At 40.1% G+C, this 17,581-nt stretch overlaps 2 protein-coding genes across 2 annotated transcripts in view; both read left to right on the top strand.

The window, feature by feature from the left end:
• Positions 1–46: 46 nt before the first annotated feature.
• Positions 47–14,076, top strand: qars1 (glutaminyl-tRNA synthetase 1). The gene is made up of 23 exons (XM_017705753.2): positions 47–210; positions 569–719; positions 1,024–1,133; positions 2,034–2,109; positions 2,713–2,777; positions 2,876–2,929; positions 3,044–3,104; positions 3,442–3,513; positions 5,286–5,371; positions 5,474–5,560; positions 5,666–5,765; positions 6,512–6,590; positions 7,878–8,117; positions 8,198–8,290; positions 9,362–9,499; positions 9,810–9,897; positions 9,974–10,120; positions 10,465–10,566; positions 11,075–11,167; positions 11,507–11,634; positions 12,051–12,117; positions 13,516–13,641; positions 13,750–14,076. Exons 1-23 carry the CDS (start codon positions 100–102, stop codon positions 13,798–13,800), a joined length of 2,325 nt encoding a protein of 774 aa, XP_017561242.1. The 5' UTR covers positions 47–99; the 3' UTR covers positions 13,801–14,076.
• Positions 14,077–14,570: 494 nt separating this feature from the next.
• mtor (mechanistic target of rapamycin kinase) overlaps positions 14,571–17,581 on the top strand; it is a 155,625-nt gene continuing 152,614 nt past the window's right edge. Inside the window, exon 1 of the mRNA XM_017705759.1 lies at positions 14,571–14,659. The gene's annotated coding sequence lies outside the window, so the exon portion shown is untranslated. The remainder of the gene's footprint in view (positions 14,660–17,581) is intronic.

Raw genomic sequence — 17,581 nt, 5'->3', positions numbered from 1 at the left:
TGATTGGAGGAGCCTTGAACAATGTCGACTCTGATTGGCTGTTGCGGGTCCTCCTCCAGGCTCCGCAGCGCTGTACTTGCGGCGTGCGGCTGAAGGGACATGGCGGATTTGGTGGCTCTTTTCACCTCAGTGGGGCTGAGTGAGCAGAAAGCTAAGGAGACATTAAAAAATGAAGGCCTTAGCTCAGCTCTCAGGGACGCCATCGTGCAGGTAAATTCGAAAAACAAACCCGGCTCTGCGGGGCTAGCTGCGCTTTCGTCGCCGGCTAACCCGGCTAGCTCGTTAGCCCCGGCTGTCAGCGCCGGTCAGTTTTTCCTTCATTTCCTTCTTTTCCTGTTACTTTGGCTTTGTTTTATTATGCGCCCGGGCGTCAAAGTTACTGTATTTATTTTCGAGACCAGTTCGTGCTGGTGACGCCCCGGTGAGGTGCTCTTAACGTTTCTTTCACTTTCGGAGTCCGCTGTGTGTTTATAGTGGAGTCAGTGTCGCGGCTCCGGTCACTCGGATATGTTGGCGACATACAAGCAAAACAGATGTAGCTGTCGATTTCTTTTGGTGTGTCGTGTAGGCTCGACAGCTGTTGGGGTCTAAGGACATCGACAGAGCTATGGGGACCCTGCTGTATAGTATGGCGTCTCGGCTGCGAGACATCCGGCGTTTGGCCTTTTTGACAGATCACATAGTGAGGCGCAAGATCACCACGGATCTGCAGCTGTCAGGTACCTTTACATTACATTACATTACATTACATTTACATTTATTTGTGGTACATAGAACAAACATAGGCCTTAAAGGAGGCCAAAGGGTAATAGCGGGGTAGAGAAGGGAAGGAGGGCAAGAAGGAGATGAGGTTGTGAGGTTGTGAGGTAGTGAGGTAGTGGTTAGATTTACAAGAGGCGATTAGAGCAAGGTACCTAGTGTTTTCTGGCCCCGACCTCCACACAGGTGCACTTTAAGCAGCCTTCACATCTGTATGCCTTTCCTCACATGTCTGGTTGGACATGCCTCTCTTTTTGTGCGCAGCGGCCCTGGACTTTGTGAAGAGCCACCCGCAGGATCCTCTGGACCAGCGTGCCTTTGAAAATTCCTGTGGTGTGGGTGTGGTCGTCACACCCGAGCAGATTGAGGATGCGGTAAGCAGGGCGGTTGTAATAGAATGGCTATAGAGTTGCTATTGCAGTGCACAGTGGCCCAGGATTATTACCTTCAGATCTGAAATGCTGATGCTTTGCTTTGAACATTTATTGCGGTGATTTTGCCCATAAAACACACAAAAATGTTCTTAACTGACCGTTCTTCTTTTCAAGGGATGCATGACCGTTCATCCACATTTGGAGCTGGTTTGAAATGCGATTTCAGTTGAATTTGTGCACACACAGGCTGTTCAAATTAGATTACTGGTGGTTTTTTGTGTCACTCTCAACGCGACAACGTTAAATATATAGTGTCGGGATTTAAGAAGTGCGCCAAATATGAACGATTCCATCGGAGAGTTTGGAGGGTGAGATAATGAACCTTCCTCTCTCCTGCAGCCGCATTTGAACTCCGTGTCACCGGTGTAGCTATGTAGTTATGTAGTGGACTTGACAAAGTCAAAACGCCTATGTTATCACAGCGACCCATGCAGAAGGGGAGGTGATGTCTGGACACACATGCTGATCTGATCACTTGCAGTGAGTCATTTGGCTGAAACCTTATTGTAAAACTACTGTGTCTCAGGCATCAGGTGATGTATTCATAGTCAATCATAGTCATATAGTAACCGTGAGGTAGCTTTAAACCCATTAAACTCTTCAGAAGTCTTGCTCCAATCACCACCACTGTGAACAAGTCTCGATAAGATTCTCTGACCTAGTGCATATCTTATCTTTGTTTACGTCTTAGTAATGTAATTAGGCAGATATTTAAAAAAATACTTTGGAATTTCCATTAAATACAGAATTTACTGAATGTGTGCGGCCGTAAGTGTCTATTGAATATGCTGCAGTGGTTTTAAATGTAATTCAGCCAAATGCTTATTATTGCCTCCACAGGTCGAGTTAATCATCAGAAAACACAAAGTGCAGCTGCTGGCAGAGAGATACCGCTTCAACATGGGGATTCTGATGGGTGAGCAAGGCGTAATATAATGGAAGATATAGCGGAAAACCACATTTCCCTCACTTTTTGAAACGAAGGAGTTTGTAGTAACGTGTAAACATTGGTAAACTTTCAAGACGGACCGTTCACTACCAGTCTATACAGTCCATATGTGGAAACTAAGCTGCAAAAACGGCCTGTTTTGAGTTTATTGTTTCTATGATGTCACAAGAACCAATACATTTACATATATCCACCAATTTAGCCTATAGCAGTTTAGCTCCACCCACGCAGAACAGAGCTCATTTACCTTTTAGCTGATATTAGTCTAAAGGTAAAGTAGCAAAACCATGCTGTCCAATTTTAATGGATAAACAGAAGTTGGAAAATGGTCATGTAACAAATAATTGACAGTTCTTGGTACATAAATGCACACAAATGTTATATAGTTGACCTCAAGCAAAAAAAATAATAAAATTACAAGAAAATATGGGATATAGGCCCTAAAAGGGGAACAAATATGGATTATGTATGAATGGTTTGCCGAGCACAGTTTCACTGAACGAGGATATATTATGCCCACTGTTTTGTTGTTGTTTACTAACTTGCAATGTTTATTGATGTATTCTCTAGGTGAAGCAAGAACTGCCCTAAAATGGGCTGATGGGAAGATTGTCAAGAATGAAGTGGACATGCAGGTGTGCATGCACACTTTTGTTAATACAGTAATTTCTGGTCTGAATGCTAATCAGTGTAATGTAATGATCATTATGATAATAATACTTCGTTTTCTCAGGTGTTACATCTGTTGGGTCCTAAAACGGAAGCAGATCTGGAGAAAAAACCCAAGGTACATATCAAAGGGGTAAATGATGTATGCCGTATTTCAGAAGGAATTTCAGATGTGCATTATTTATCTTACCTTTAATACTTGTAAATTGGCATATATGATCCTATCCCATAGGCAGCTAAACCCAAAGCCCCAGAGAAAGAGAAGAAAGAGGAGCAGGCCAGTGTTGTGAATGGTGAGCTACAGAACGAGACGTATGTTTTGTGAAACTGCAAAGAGAAGCGACAGTTTTCTTTTTTCATTTTCTTTTTTAAATGATGTAAAAAGTCAAGTGCACTTTATTACTAAGTGATAAAACATGTGACTTGTTCATTTTTAAATTTCGAAAAATTTTAATCGTTTCCATGGACATAAACAAGGTGGTTGACATGAGCCATGGGTCATGTTTGTTGATATTAAGTGACTAACTTACAGTATACTGGCCTTTACACTTTTCAGACAAAGTGTGGTTTTAATAAAGAGGATGTAAAAGTGTGAAGCTTACTTACATTCTCTGTTTTTTCTCTGTGTAGGGGAAGGTAAGATGGACGGAAAGTCTCTAATGGAGCAGCTGAGAGGAGAAGCTCTCAAGTTCCATAAGCCAGGTGAGCCACAGTAAACAACCTGTTGTAGGCAAAATGTTATTTATTTTTTTATTTATCATAGATCATAAGTTATCATTGAATCATGTTTTGTAAGTTGCTCTTCACTTCAAGTGTTGGTTGCATTAAAATGTGATGTGAAGTTTTCCCACCTACAAACAATGGAGAGGTCTGTAATTTTTATCGTAGGTACACTTCAACTGTGAGAGACAGAATCTAAAAAAAATCCAGAAAATCACATCGTATGATTCTTAAGTAATTAATTTACATTTTATTGCATGAAATACGTATTTGTTACAATAGAAAAACGGAACTTAATATTTGGTACGAAAACCTTTGTTTGCAGTTACAGAGGTCAGACGTTTCCTCTAGTTCTTGACCAAGTTTGCACACACTGTAGCAGGGATTTTGGCCCATTCCTCCATGCAGATCTTCTCCAGGTCTTTCAGATTTTGGGGCTGTCGCTGGACAACATTGAGTTTCAGCTCCCTCCAAAGATTTTCTAATGGGTTCAGGTCTGGAGACTGGCTAGGCCACTCCAGGACCTTGAAAGGCTTCTTCAGGTCATTGACCAGGTCCTGTGTAGTTCTAGGCTGATTCCTGGCCTTTCTCAGAATCATCCTTACCCCACAAGGCGAGATCTTGCATGGAGCCCCAGACCGAGGAAGATTGACAGTCATCTTGTGTTTCTTCCATTTTCTAACAATTGTGCCAACAGTTGTTGCCTTCTCACCAAGCTGCTTGCCTATTGTCCTGTAGCCCATCCCAGCCTTGTGCAGGTCTACAATTTTGTCCCTGTTGTCCTTAGACAGCTCTTTGGTCTTGGCTATGGTGGAGAGGTTGGAGTGTGATTGATTGTGTGGACAGGTGTCTTTTATCCAGGTAACGAGTTCAAACAGGTGTAATTAATACAGGTAATGAGAGCAGAGTAGGAGGGCTTCTTAAAGAAAAACTAACAGGTCTGTGAGAGCCAGAATTCTTGCTGGTTGGTATGGGATCAAATACTTATTTCATGCAATAAAATGCAAATCACACACACATTTTCCAAGCCGCTTCTCCCTAAATGCTAATTAATTATTTAAAAATCATACAATGTGATTTTCTTGTTTTTTTATTTTAAAGATTCTGTCTCTCACAGTTGAAGTGTACCTATGATAAAAATTACAGACCTCTATTCTTTGTAGGTGGGAAAACTTGCAAAATCGGTAGTGCATCTAATACTTATTTTCCTCACTGTATGTATGTTAAGTATTGTTGCAGCTTTAGGACTCTATCCATCTATGTCCATTGTGCAAACATCAACAATCACCCTTTATTTATTAAATTTCCTTTCAGAATGGCCATTAAGTACATTTAATTGTTAAAAATGTTAAAGTTTTTAACTTTTTAGCTACATTGTAATATATTCCATATAGAGAAATAAATGTGTTTTTGATTGTAGTCAAGTGTTCTTTTCAAAACGTATCCATAAAAGTTACAAAGGAAAAAACAGTGTTTTGGAACAACACGGCTTATTTATTTAACAGAAAATTACAACTAAATATAATTTATTTTTCCTATTCTATGTGGCCACCCTTTGCTTTTTCTTTTCTTTTTTTTAACAGCTTAACAGCCTAATGATTTATTAGGAATCCCATTTACTTTTAATCTATCTTTTAATAATTTTTTGGAATGCCACTTTTGAAAAGGGTTTTTTTGATTATCCATAATTGTGCAAGAATCTGATGTAACAGTACTGTATGATTGCATTTTACCCAATGTATTTGTCTTTTCAGGTGAGAATTACAAGACAGAAGGTTATGTTGTGACACCCAACACCATGAACTTGCTGAAACAACACCTGGAGCTCACAGGTGGACAGGTATGTGAGTGTGCATATCATCACTTTAAAATGTTAAAAATGAGAGATTAGGATCTTTTGTTTATCTCTTTAACTTCTTCTGACATCACCGACATTTTGCAGGTCCGGACGCGGTTTCCTCCTGAACCAAACGGCATCCTCCACATAGGCCATGCCAAGGCTATTAACTTCAACTTTGGTTATGCCAAGGTACTGCGACCCCTTTGACCACTTATGCAAACACCCAGAAAGTATAAAAAAGATGATAATTTTAGCCTGGTAAGTTTAACTTAAGATCTCTGTCTTTCTTTGAAGGCAAATAATGGAATCTGCTTCCTCCGGTATGATGACACAAACCCAGAAAAAGAGGAGGAGAAGTACTTCACTGCCATCAAGGATATGGTGGAATGGCTTGGTGAGTGTTTGCAAACTTCCCTCAGTGTTGCAAGAACACGTTAGTGGGGTCAGCAAAGGTCAAGTGGGTTTCAGAGATGATGTACAGCAAACTTAAAGGAAAAGTATGCTGAAAAACCTTAATTTACACTATTTTTTTCTTTGTAACTCCAATTGTAGGCTAGCCAAAACAAGAAAATGTAGCAATTTTGGGTCCTGCCCAGATATGTCTAAATGGCAAAGAGGTCAAAAGTCTGGCTGTACTTTGAAAAAGTTACTAAGAACAGTTTTAGGCACAACAAGTATCACAAGATAGTGGCTTTTGAAATGTAATATTTAAAATCTGATGAAATGATTGATTGGAATTAATCTGTCAAGAAACCTGCAGAATTTTCGACTGCATTAAGCACAGCATTACAATGTCGCCGGAGATAAAATATAAATATATAACAACCACACACAGACCCCAGTGTTTCCAGTGATAAAATGTCATCAGGAAGGTTTTGTGGTTAACTTTGAATGAGGACAGGAGGAGCAGTTGCTCTTAGGGAAGTAAAGGAAGAGAGTTCCATAGTTTAGGGCCAATAACACTACTATGTCCCCAAAGGTGGAGCGTTTAAAGGTAGAGACCACCAAGAATCCTGCATCAGAGAACTTTTTCAGTGAAATATTTCATGGCTGAACAGACACACTATCATTAAGACCACTGCTTGCTTGATTTAGTTATATTTATTATGTTTTGCTGTTCTCTGTTTCTTTGTTACTCAGGCTATAAACCCTATGCGATCACCCACGCCTCCGACCACTTCCAGCTCCTTTATGAACTTGCTGTGGATCTCATCCGCAGGTGAGACGGTCATCCCACTCACACAGTCACAAAGTATTAGTATTACTGGCGATAGAGAAGACAGCTTACATGTGGGTAGTTCAACATAACACTGCACGTTCAAAGGCCTAAATTTGTTATTCATTTGTTGTTTATACCTCGCAAAAAGCCTCAAGCCTTGAAATGTTATTTATTATATGGTTTTTGGCCTTCTAGAGGCTCTGTGTTTGTTTTTTTTTCCCCCTTCCCCACCAGTGTTTAAGCAAAGTAATTCAAAGTGGTTTGATGTGAAATGCTCCTTTCTGCAGAATTTTATTATGCAAAAATCAGAAAAATTCCTCTTAAACTCCTGCCTTGTGAGGTAGAGATAATAAATAATTTGGGAAAATCTATAAATTGCAACAAATTTATATCTAATTTTTAAGTCACAGTTATAACACACATTCTGTACATCTGTGATGGTTTCTGTTCGTGCCAGAGGGTGAAACAGAGAATTAAGGTTTCACACTCTATGGCATCTTTGACATTAGAGCACGTGGTTGTTTGCTCTCTTTTTTCACTGCTTGGAACTTCAAGAAGATCACAAAAGATTTGACATGGAAGTTTCAGTGTTCAACTCCGTTTGAAAAGAACTTGATATTAAAGTATAATTAAAAATGAGAAATGATGTGTAACAGCAGGCCAATAAGACTTTCACTCATGTCATGGTGTGCAGAGCAAGTCAGTGCTTTTTTTTGTTTAAACTGAGTAAAACCAGGACTAATAATAGACTGGCATGCATAGTCCTTCATGCGTTCAAAATGGAGCAAAAAGAAGTCCGTTTCATTCTGTTTATCAGTTTCATGGCCATTGTTGATAATTCTAGATAAATGAATAAATGCCCCCAGTCCTCCTGCAATGTGGGTTGTTAGTACTTCCATGGTGGAACTAAAGAAGAATGGATCACTGTGTAAGCTTTTGCAAGCTATGAATAATGTATCAGCTTTTATTTTTGGTGATATTCCAGCAAGTAAGAACATCACCAGAGACATCTAGCACCATAATTGAACAGAGACTGGCTAATAGTCAGTTGTTTGCCTCTTTCTCACACCACTATAGAAAGTTCTGTACAGGACATGTCTTATATTGTGCAAGAAAACAATAGAAACCATAGATATTGCAGTCTGTGAAAATGGCCATGTGTGGTGTGAATATTATAAAACATTGTAAGCTCTTGACAAAGCATTGACAAAAAAATGTTTCATAGTTGTCAGTGTTGTTAACAACTGTCACAGCCCTAATATAATTTCTAATCCGTGTGTGCTTTAGGGGTCACGCGTATGTCTGCCACCAGCGTGGAGAGGAGCTGAAGGGCCATAATGTTCCGCCCTCACCCTGGAGAGACCGGCCGGTGGAAGAGTCTCTAGTGCTGTTTGAGAGGATGAAGAAGGGCATGTGCGCTGAGGGGGAAGCCACGCTCAGGATGAAGCTGGTCATGGAGGATGGCAAGTTGGACCCTGTGGCCTACCGCATCAAATACACACCTCACCACAGAACCGGAGATACCTGGTAGGAACGCACGCATATGGATGCATATTCATTCTTTGTTGAGAGGAGAACTATTAGTTTCTTTTAATCTGTCTGTGCAGGTGTATGTACCCCACATATGACTACACCCACTGCCTGTGTGACTCCATTGAACACATCACACACTCCCTCTGCACCAAAGAGTTCCAGGCCAGGTACTGCACCGCAGTTCTACATTACCTGAAAAAAGATAGTACAGACATGCGTCGTACACTAGGAGCTTTTAGAGCGCCTGTTAATATGTAATAGATCAGCTTACTTGATGCTGTAATTTTTGCAGTGGTTAACTTAATGAAGAAGTAAACCATGTTGAGCTGTTAACTAGACTTGCTTCTGTCGCTGCATGATCTACTGTTAGTTATTCAAATACGCAAAGTTTACCACATAATAGTAGTAGCCATTTTAAAGCCTGATCTTTTTTTAGTAAGAATTTTTACTTGGATTTTTTAACAACTTTAGCCATTAGCCTCTATTTCACATGCAATGCTACGAAGCTGGGAGGGTGAGGGATAACCCGTGGTTCCTCTAGGACGCATGAAGCCACCAATCACATCTTTTCAAACTGCTAGTGAAGTGTCGTTACATGGCCACGGGATCAAGCTCACGAATCTTCTAATGATGGAACTGATATTTAGACCAAGGATCCAGTCTCATCCACAAAAGGCCGGTGTGGCTGCATGTTTTCATTCCAACCAAGCAGATCAACTGTTTGAAGACTGACACCATTTGATTAAAGAAGCTTGTTTGGAGTGAAACCTGTAGCCACTCTGGCAATTTGCAGATAAGGTTGGATACACTTGGCTTAGATGGTTGCACCATTTGGGTGCCCCTTTTTGTCTGTTGTTTTGTCTATTTTAATAGATAAGTGATACAGTTTAAGAAGCCACATAAGCAAATCTGCTTAAAGTGTTTTAAGGCAATTGTATTATGATTTCTATTTGCTAGATGCTATAGCCTTATAGTTCCACTGTAAAACTAAAGAAGCAAACTTTAAACATGTCTCTTCAGGGTAAGAGAAATGTCCAAATTAATTTATTTTTAAAGCTACTCCTTTAGTATTTCAGAACAGTAAGCATGTTGATTTTTAGGATTTTTTTTTTCCATGTATGTCATTTTGCTTAGTCTCCTATTTATAACGTGGTCATGAATGTGGTTAAAGATAACGTCACTATCACATTTTGAAATGAGGAGTCCCTTGTGTTCAACATGCTTTGTCTGTCTTTTAGACGATCATCTTATTTCTGGTTGTGTAATGCTCTGGATGTGTACTGCCCTGTGCAGTGGGAGTATGGCAGACTCAACCTCACCTACACAGTCGTCTCCAAGAGGAAAATCATCAAACTAGTGGAGACGGGTGCTGTCAGGTAAAAGTTTAGCATTTCAGTGTGATTCAGAATTATCTATAAACACTGAATATTCAAATTTAACAGTAAGACAGTTATAATAGTAACATATATGATTAAAAACAACACAGTATGTGTAATAATTTTAATAAAAAGCACATGCTTTATCAAATATTATAAGAGATTATAATGAATTCTAGAATTTTAGAATCAGTTCATCATCTTAAGATGCTTATTTGCATCCTAAACAGAAGAGAGATGTATTATTTGCTGATACTTCTATGTTACTAGGTAATATGTTCTGATCTCTATGACTGTTTTGCATTTGCAGAGACTGGGACGACCCACGTCTCTTCACTCTCACAGCTCTCAGGAGACGCGGCTTCCCTCCTCAGGCCATCAACAACTTCTGTGCACGGGTAAAAAAGAGAGAATCAATTAGAATGTTTTTTTCTTTTTTGACCACAAGATTTCATTGTGCTTTTTCACATTTAGGTGGGTGTAACTGTTGCCCAGACGACGATGGAGCCCCACCTGTTGGAGGCATGTGTGAGGGAGGTGCTTAATGACACTGCTCCAAGAGTCATGGCCGTTCTGGAACCTCTTAAAGTCACCATCACCAATCTGCCTGCTGATGCCAAGGTACCTTCACAAGTTACCTACACACAACTGTTAGTGTGTTTTTATTGTCTTAAAAACTTGGAAAGCACTAGATTTATTTACGGGTGATGCGATTAGGAAAAAACAACAAAGAAAAAGCTAAGCCTTCATTAACAACTAGTCTGTAGAAATGAGTGTTGCTAAGCCAAGTAATGGAAGCAAAAAAGCAGAAACTGAGGACACAAGTGAGGATACACTTTTAACCATAATTTATTTAATCTCACGTTGTCATTGCAGCTCTATCATGCAGCTTTTCTTAGCACAACTTGCTGCAAAGTTTTGCAGTAGAAAAAGAAAAAAAAAACAAACACTTTTATTTTCCCTAGACGGAGGTTCACATTCCAGACTTCCCTGCTGATGAAACCAAAGGCAGTCATGTTGTTCCCTTCTCCAAAACCATCTTCATTGAGCAGAGTGACTTTAGAGAGGTATGTTTTTTGCATCTGGGAAACTTGAAATTTTCTATAACTCCCTTTTTACATACGTTTGTATGCAAAAGTTGGGGGCCCCTGGTAAAATGTTTTGCGAAAATAAGTTTACATCCGCTACAGAGAACTTTTGCACATTTTAATGCACAATTATTGCTTATTTGTTGTATTGAACATATTGTTTACAACCAAAAAAAAACCTTGTAAAGAATGTGTACTTAGGATGTGTACTTGTGTAATAGAAAATTAACAAAACAAGTAATTTTACTAGGGGGTTCAAACTGTTGCATACAACTGTATCAGAATCCTTTATTGATCCCAGAGTGAAAATGTAAAAGAATAAACACTTTAATAATTTAAAACAAAAAGAGAAATTTGCAATATGTACACAAGATTTAAGTTCTTATGAATACAGTAAATACAGTAGCTGTCTTTTACAGTGTCTTTACAGTCTTCTATTTTCAAATAAGTGTTTTTTTTTTTTTAAATCTGGTTTAACTCCCTGTAGGCAATGGAGAAGGGCTATAAACGTCTCACTCCTGATCAGCCGGTAGGCCTGAGGCACGCAGGCTACATCATATCTCTGCAGCGTGTCATCAAGGTGAGCCATGCCTTAACAGAAATGCTATACATGCTAATGTGTTTCTCATCAAAGGAAGAGAATGAAAATAGCTGTGGGGCTGTATGTATATGATGGATGTTAGTGGAACTAAAACTTGACCCCCTTCATTTCCACGCTTCCATTTCTGAGTTAGTATTTTATGGTCTGGAAGCAAATCCTAATAACGAGCCATCCTTAACATGTAGCAGCTCTTCCAATATCACACATTCAGTAAACAGATTTATCATGCACATTCCATCTCTTTGATCCTTTAGAATTCAGCCCTGATTAGACATTTCATTCTTTTGAAACACTATTGAACTGCTGTTGTGCTGACAGGATGGCCGTGGCAAAGTGGTGGAGCTGGAGGTGACCTGCAGCAGCTCGGACTCTGCTGAAAAACCGAAAGCCTTCATTCATTGGGTCAGCCAGCCGCTGCAGTGCGAAGTGCGCCTCTACGAACGCCTGTAAGTGTGTGAGCACGACTGGGAGTAACTCAGTTGTTTTACTGCAGAGTAGTTGTTTTTTTTTTTTTTTTTTTTGCAGCTATAGTGGACATGAATGTACATGTGGAACAAATCATGAAAGGTCATAAAAATGGTTTAAAAATTTGCCAAGATTTAGATTTTGGAGTAATTATAAAACGTAGTTTAAATAAGGACGCTTGGCATCATTGATGTAAAGCACCAGCATAGGTTCAAGTAAATCCATTTAATGTATCTATATTAAAATCTATATCTTGAAGGTTAATATTATAATAGTGAGCGAAAGATATATTATGCAGCTCTATTATGTGTGTGAGAGTGAGTAAAAAAATAATTTTAGGTAAATATTGTTCGTTTCTGTATTATACATGTGTTTGAAACTGTATTTCTACTTTCAGTTTCGTCCATAAAAACCCTGAGGACCCAGCTGAAGTGCCTGGTGGCTTCTTGAGTGACCTCAGCCCTGTAAGTGTTTTTAGTACTCAACATGTGTCTCTCTTCAGGAGTACTACTGAGTTATTTCCAAGAAATTTTCTGCAGTTGGTCATTTTAGAACATGGTCAGGATTTAAATCGCTGCAGCGCGGCGAACAGAGCTGAGCTCCAATGCTGTAATTTGATGAAAATATAAATGGTTTGTTTGTTAAATCTATTTAACTCTTTGATGTGAAAAAAAACATGCTGGCAAATTCTGTCGAACCCTCTAATCACACTTTCTTTTGGCTACCCTACACTCTACAACACAAAAGATGATGCATCATGGGGTCTGTAGTAAATAAATGGTTTTCTATAGAACCATGAACACTCAGAGAAGCCCTTGCATCATGAAAGTGTTCAGACTGATGGAGAATCTGTATAGAACCTTATAGTTACGGTTTCAGGCTTGTAACAATAGAAGAGCCCTTTTGGGTGCTGTATAGAACCATGTACAGCACATTCATGCACATTTTACATAAACCTGAAGAACCCTTTCATGATGCAAAGACCCCCTTATTCATGCAAAGGGTTCTTTGAGTCTTCATGGTTCCATGTTGAACTATTTTCTTTACTAAAGACTCCTTGGAGAACCATCCTTTTTAAGAGCGTATGCTTAAATGCTGCATCCGCTTTGTACAATTCTGTAATTTCATAAACATGCATGTATTGAATCCTTCCTGCTGTTTCAATTTGATAAATGAATTTGATCATTACGCCTAAGACTTTAGATTAAGACCCGAAGTAATTCCCAAGAATTCCGTTACATAGGTGTCTAGTGGAGTTTACACAGCCAGTGTAACTGTCACAACTGAGATTTTAAATCAACCTTTTTGTCGTACAGTAAGCCTTTTCCATGTACATCCTCCCGTCTATGATAATGTTTTGTCAAATAAATGTTTCTAAATGTACTCAAAGCCACATATTTACACCTAGCTGGATAGTTAATAGAGTTTGTAGATAAATAAGACTAATCAGCTCCATCAATTCAACAGAGTTTGATATACTTTTGATGCCAAAACTCATAAACAAGGAATACTGCAAACAGCCAAGTCAATGAACTGTATTATGACATTAGGACATTAGTTTTAACAGCCTTTTCATGATATCAGTGCTGAGAACTTAATATAATACCACATAAATTAAACAATATTGTTCCCACATTCTTGAAAGACAAGGAAAAATGGTGTTTTCCCCCAAATTTAACACCTGGACATGGCCTTAGTCCTGATTCTTATTTATTTATTTATTTACTTACTTACTTACTTACTTACATTTTATGTTTGTTTTTTTTGTTTTTGTTTTTTTTGTATCACAAGAAGGCCAGAAAAAAGATGCTTTCGGTTTCATTTTTTTCTGCCTTCTGTTAATCCTCTTTTCTTTCTTTCAGAACTCCCTGCAACTAGTGGAAAGTGCCTTAGTAGACCGCTCAGTGAGCGAGGCCAAAGTGTTTGATAAATTCCAGTTTGAGAGAGTGGGTTATTTCTCTGTGGACCCAGATAGTACAGCAGAGAAGGTAAGCTTAAGCAGCACACGTTGTTATTGTGAGTATATATGGAAGACAAACTTAAGCAGAAGAAAATAAGGGAGTTTGATCTAATATTTTGTCTCTTGGCTTTCCCAGCTGGTTTTCAACAGGACTGTTACACTCAAGGAGGACCCTGGGAAGATCTGAAAGACCAGAGGTCTGCAGCCATTGAGCAAAGAGCAACATCTTTGTGCATGCTGACTGTCACTGTGCTAAAGGAGCATACAGGGAATGTACAAGCCTTTCAATACTCGTTAGAAGGACTAAAGTTTTGTGGGAGCTCTTATGGGCGGTGTTGGTTTTTACATATGCAATATTCTTTTCTTTTTTTTCTGTTTCTTCAGTCGGGTCACCTTTTGTGAACTTTTTCATATCGACATCTCTGGGAAGCAAACATTGAAATAAACGATATTTAAGTACAAATGCCTTGTATATGTAAAATTTTGTGTGTGGGGGGGGGGGGGGGTCCTGTTGTTGTCCTCCTGACCTCCGAATTCTCTGCAAGTGGCATGAAAGAGAGAATCTTTTAGCTTGTGTTTCTAAGCCGGAATCAGGGAAATATGACTGGGAATATGTGATATGCTTGACGGCATAATAACCATAAAGGTCCACGTATCTAACTCAAATATAATAACAAATCATTCCCCTCATGTAGTGAAGACGGGCACGTGGAGTTTATTGAATCAAAAACAGCTCAGAAACTCGGAAAGTGGCCTTTGAGCTCCAAAAGTAGCCCTCACTATTTCAGCTGACCTGAACCGCCCACGCCCATAAAAGGGTCATGATTGGATGACTCCATCTCCAGGCCAGCCCCTTTTACCAGCAAAGAACAAATCATAATCGGCTTCCTGTGAACGGTTGGCTCTATCGAGCTTCTGTATGGCTGATCGAGCTGTCACTCACTGCCAGGCCTCATCCCATTGGTCCGCTCCGTTCCTCAGCGCTGCGCTCTGTAGTCCTCTGTAGTCCTGCGAGCCGAGCGTCTTCAGAGGAGGACATATTAAAAGTAAGGCGAGGATGCGTCTTTTAACAAGTCGTGCTTTTGCGTTTGGTACAGTTACACCTTTAGTTATGCAGCTGCACGATCACTTTATAGGCGGTCTGCCGAGTTGAGCCAGCTGACTGCTAACCGGTAGCACGTTCCGCTCATTAGGCTAGCAAGGTTAGCATTGCCCGTCTTTCCTGGCTGTTGTGGATTTAACCGTTACGGTTAACCGTTAGATTAACCGCTCCGTCAACACCCAGATATGGTCTGTTTTGGCGTTATGCCGCATGTCTTAGTGTTTTGTGTTGCTGTGCTCCTGACTAGGGCATGTCAGGTTACATGGGAGCTTCCAGGCTAGCTAGCTAACCGCTACACTAACAGCAGTATAAGGCTGAGTGATGCCTGATGGACCTCCAGTGCGATGTGCTTAGAAAGACTGTGGACTGTTTGACACAGAAGGCGGTTGTTAGCTATATGTAGTTTGCATACATGTGAGAAACGGCGCTCTGATTTCTTTGCCTTATGGCTTTAAACAGCTGATTTTATGTGCCTTTCAATGAAATCCTTTTAGGGGTTGTTTTGCCATGTGACCGTTTCAGGCAACTGCTATGCATGCCTAGCAGCGCAAGCGATATCTAAACTACTATTAGAGTAACGTTAAAGGGGAATTCGAGCGATTTTCCAAACTTTCCGTATAAGGCATGATGGTGATATAAACGTCACTCAGATTAGTTTGATGTCACATGGTTTAATTTGCAGTTTAACTCCTCGGACGTCTGGTTCCTATCAGCACCGCTGTGAGCAATTCTGACCCATTTCTCAGTTCTGACCAGAACAACGCATTTCAGAGCATCAGACCACACTGAACGATTTTGGTAACATATCAACCGTTTAACATCCACTGTAAGTCAAACGTAATTCAAAAGGCGTACATTCTTTTACTGCTCTCTGAAGTCCACCTTTCCTTAGAGGAACTTTGTGTAGGTGTGTAGTAACAGATAGTTGACGGTCAGCTAGAGATGCACCTATACAGAAGTTATGGGTGATAATGACTTTTTCAAATTAAAATTTAATGTACAGTATCTCACAAAAGTGAGTACACCCCTCACCTTTCTGCAAATATTTTATTCTATCTTTCATGGGACGCTATACACTGTAGAAATGAAACTTTGATATAACAAAGTAGTCAGTGTGCAGCTTGTATAGCAGTGCAGATTTACTGTCCTCTGAAAACAACAACACACAGCCATTAATGTCTAAATAGCTGGTAACACAAGTGAGTCCACCTCACAGTGAAAATGTCCAGATTGTGCTCAAAGTGTCAATATTTTTTGTGACCACCATTATTATCTAGCACTGCCTGAACCCTCTTGGGCTTGGAATTCACCAGAGCTGCACAGGTTGCTGCTGGAATCCTCTTCCACTCCTCCATGATGACATCACAGAGCTGGTGGATGTTAGACACCTTGCGCTCCTCCACCTTCCGCTTGAGGAGGCCCCACAGGTGCTCAATTGGGTTTAAGTCTGGAGACGTACTTGGCCAGTCAACACCTTTACCTTCAGTAAGGCAGTTGTCATCTTGGAGGTGTGTTTGGGGTCGTTATTGTGTTGGAAAACTGTCATGCGGTGCAGTTTCCAAAGGGAGGGGCTCATGATCTGCTTCAGAATGTCACTGTACATGGTGGAATTCATGTTTCCCTCAGTGAACCGCAGCTCCCCAGTGCTGGCAGCATTCATGCAGCTCCAGACCATGGTGCTACCACCACCATGCTTGACTGTAGGCAAGAGACTGTAGGCAAGAGTCTTGGTACTCTTCACCAGGGCGCCACCACACATGCTGGGCACCATCTGAGCCAAACAGGTCTATCTTAGTCTCATCAGACCACAGGACATGGTTCCAGTAATCCATGCTCTTGGACTGCTTGTCTTCAGCAAACTGCTTGCGGGCTTTTCTGGTGACCCAGTTCTGAGTGGAACCTGTCTTGGAAAACCGCTGTATGACCTTGGTCATCGTGCTATAGCCCAGTTTCAAGCTGTTAGCAATCTTCTCATAGCCTAGGCCGTCTTTGTAGAGAGCAACAATTCTAGTTCTCACATCCTCAGGGAGTTCTTTGCCATGAGGTACCATGTTGAATATCCACTGGCCAGCATGAGTGAATTTCACCCAAAACACCAAATTTAACAGCCCTGCTCCCCATTCACACCTGGAACCTTGTAACTCTAACGAGTCACATGACACCAGGGAGGGACAACAACACAATGGGCACAATTTGGACATGTTTACTGTGAGGTGGACTCACTTGTGTTACCAGCTGTTTAGACGTTAATGGCTGTGTGTTGTTATTTTCAGACAGTAAATCTGCACTGCTATACAAGCTGAACACTGACCACTTTAGGTTATATTCAAGTTTAATTTCTATAGTGTTGTCCCAAGAAAACATAAAATAAAATATTTTCAGAAATGTGGGGGGTGTAAGGGGTGTACTCACTTTTGTGAGATACTATACATATCTGCCGATGCTGATACCTAAACATTAAGGCTGGTCTAAACAGCATTTTATGTGCTTTGAATTCTTGCTGGAATTTTTGAAGGAGTACACAAATACTTGTTCTCAAAACAATAATATTTATGATTCATAAATAACCTTGGTTTGCTGCTGCAGTTTATAATATGGTATGGTATTATGGTATAGAACTGCAGATACAGCTTTTATGGGTCATTCAGATGGTAAGGGTGTAATATTCTAGTTATTGTTTTATTTATAAAACTGTACAAATTGTTTTAGCTTTTTTATTTGGCTTGTTGGCTGTTTTATAACCATGCAAAGCAGCAATCAGTGTAAGAGTGGAGGATTGAGGAGCCTTTGGAGCTACAGGCTTGTCTGAACACATGAGGGACTATCCTAGTAGAGCCTCAGCAGCCTGTCCCCCTGGACCTGGTGC

Source organism: Pygocentrus nattereri, chromosome 29 (genome assembly GCF_015220715.1).
Source record: "Pygocentrus nattereri isolate fPygNat1 chromosome 29, fPygNat1.pri, whole genome shotgun sequence".
Lineage (NCBI taxonomy): Eukaryota > Metazoa > Chordata > Actinopteri > Characiformes > Serrasalmidae > Pygocentrus > Pygocentrus nattereri.
Note: the sequence above shows the minus strand (reverse complement) of the source record. Positions and strands in the feature narration are given on the sequence as shown.

Bases quoted from the DNA above. Each gene is read 5' to 3' on its own strand.
- qars1 (XM_017705753.2), top strand. From the start codon at position 100: ATGGCGGATTTGGTGGCTCTTTTCACCTCAGTGGGGCTGAGTGAGCAG. The intron at 211-568 runs GTAAATTCGAAA...TGTGTCGTGTAG, and splicing joins TCAGGGACGCCATCGTGCAG to GCTCGACAGCTGTTGGGGTC. The intron at 1,134-2,033 runs GTAAGCAGGGCG...TTGCCTCCACAG, and splicing joins CCGAGCAGATTGAGGATGCG to GTCGAGTTAATCATCAGAAA.